Below are 2,341 nucleotides of genomic sequence, written 5' to 3'. Positions count from 1 at the left end.
TGAATAAGCTGCAGTTTCCTGATGGATTTTTTTGGTAGTCCTGTCCAATTTTCCAATTCCAATTTCTTTATATTTAACAGCTACATTTTGAAAATGTAGAACAAAGTGACTTAATGGTCATTTAATGGCTTAATGGCCACAAAAACATAATTTGTAATCCAAGTGTGCAGTTTTGAGCCAGATTCAGCTCAGAATGAAGACGTTAGCGGATCTATTTGTGTACAAGTGCATCAGAACTAGAGCGTACTAAGGAGACTTCGGCCTGACCATGGACAGTTGTTGCCTCACAAATCTGAGCTTTTTGAAACTGTTGGTTTTTATCTGCTCATGATCCAACATGATTGGAATAAAGAAATACTCAGAAACACAGTTTTTTCTTAAATTATCTACGGAACATTGATTTTCATTGGAGTGGCTAACATGACCGGCTCAAAAAAATTTAGCTGCACATGTTAGCCAATCATATGGCATGATTAAACAGAGACAATAAAAAAATACATCAACAACTTTGTGTTGCACTGATCCCACACATCTTTGTGTTTGCATATATGTGGTACTGAGTCTTAATCAACAGTATAGTAAACAACAATAAGAGGCTTTCTTTTAAAGCAAGTGAAGTTAATAACAGCTTTGCTCTCCATGGATCAAATTAGTGGGAATAATAGTCCATTTCAAATGATCTTTCTCATTACGAGGTCGACGTTTTCCTCGTGAGATCAGGCTGAAGTTGTATTTTTACAGGAAGCTGCAGAGATTTTCTGCTATACTCTTGGTGGTTTTAGAAGCAGCATCACATAGAGCTTATTAATGGAGATGATGAGGTCCCTTGTTTGGGTCCCTTAACTCGCAGAATTTTTAATAAGGATCTCTTGTTCAGACAGAAGAGTTTCACAGCAGCTGCTGATTTTAACTATGTCATTTCTCCGGACTCTTGTCAACAGTTCTGTCATCGTTCATCCTCCAGGCTTCTACATCATCGGATTTCAGTCTTTTGCATCTGCGAACGTCTTCTTCATCTTTTTGGCGTTTGTTTATGTAGTCACAGTGCTGTTTAACGGTTTACTGATTATCATTGTGGTTATTAATCCATCCTTACACACTCCAAAATTTCTGGCTGTCATCAACCTTGCAGTGGTGGATTTATGCTTTACTACATGCACCATTCCTGGCATGATTAAGACATTTCTTTTTAAGGTTAATTTTGTTCCATTCAACTCGTGTCTGGTGCAGATGTATTTTTATTATGTCTTTGCTCCTTTGGAGTCCTATGCGCTCATGATTCTGGCCTATGACAGATTGGTGGCGATTTGTTTCGCTCTGCGCCACAACTCCATCAACACAATACGAAGCATGTGCTGCATCATCAGCATCACCTGGTGTTATAATCTGGGAGCGACGGCCTATTCTGTGTCTTTGATGACAAGACTGTCGTTTTGCAACTCTGTCACAGTGTTTAGTTATTTCTGCGATTATGCGCCCGTGTACAGGCTTGCCTGCAATGATAACTCAATGCAGTGGTTTGCAGGTACGTTTTTTAGTTATTTGAACATTTTAGTGCCTCTTTCTTTCATTGTGGTGTCTTACATAAGCATCCTGCTGACTGTGTTCAAAATGAAAACTAATCGAGTAAAGACCTTGGCTACTTGTGCTGAACACATCATCCTTGTTGCAGTGTTTTACATTCCCTTTTTTGTGATCTACACACTCGGTTTTTATTTGGGCCCGGTTAATCCAGACCTGCGAGTTCTGTGTCTGTCATTGGCCTCCTGCCTCCCGCCTTGCATCAATCCTATTGTGTATTCTTTGAAAACTAAAGAGATTAAAACTCGAGCTTTGGCACTGATTAGACAAAGTAAACGAAGCGTTCCTACTAATTCTGAAAGAATTATTGTGGTGCTCAAAACAAGGAAATAATACATTACTTTTAAGGTGAGAGGTTTAAAATAACTATGTTATTACAACATGTGTCTAAAATTTGAAACACTTTATCTAACATCTAAATAAATCATTTCAGGATTGAAATATTGAGCAAGTTTTTATGTCTTATGTCATATAAAAAAATGTTTTTGTTATCTACTGCATACCCCAGATTCTTTAAACTCTGATATTTTAGACAATGTCAAAAATGCATTATTGATAGTTGCAGTTTATTTTAGTGCATATATGTATATATACTTATATGCAACTAAATATTAATGGATCTGTTTTTGTTGTTGTTGAATGAGAGACAATTATTTGTTAACTTCTGTTTTACCTGACAAAATTGTATTTTCGTAAAAAAAAATAAATAAATAAAAATAAAAAAAAATACTTTCTCAAATTTTCTAAAGAATTTTAATTT

General features: G+C 36.1%; 1 protein-coding gene across 1 annotated transcript; it reads left to right on the top strand.

Annotated features, from left to right (window-relative positions):
- The first annotated feature begins 813 nt into the window (after positions 1-813).
- Positions 814-2,335, top strand: LOC112138946 (olfactory receptor 1496-like). The gene has a single exon (XM_024261614.2). It carries the CDS (start codon positions 913-915, stop codon positions 1,912-1,914), a length of 1,002 nt encoding a protein of 333 aa, XP_024117382.2. The 5' UTR covers positions 814-912; the 3' UTR covers positions 1,915-2,335.
- Positions 2,336-2,341: the final 6 nt, after the last annotated feature.

Source organism: Oryzias melastigma, unplaced genomic scaffold, assembly GCF_002922805.2.
Source record: "Oryzias melastigma strain HK-1 unplaced genomic scaffold, ASM292280v2 sc00864, whole genome shotgun sequence".
NCBI lineage: Eukaryota > Metazoa > Chordata > Actinopteri > Beloniformes > Adrianichthyidae > Oryzias > Oryzias melastigma.
Note: the sequence above shows the minus strand (reverse complement) of the source record. Positions and strands in the feature narration are given on the sequence as shown.

Excerpts from the sequence above, each read along its gene's own strand:
- LOC112138946 (XM_024261614.2), top strand. The coding sequence starts at position 913 with ATGTCATTTCTCCGGACTCTTGTCAACAGTTCTGTCATCGTTCATCCT.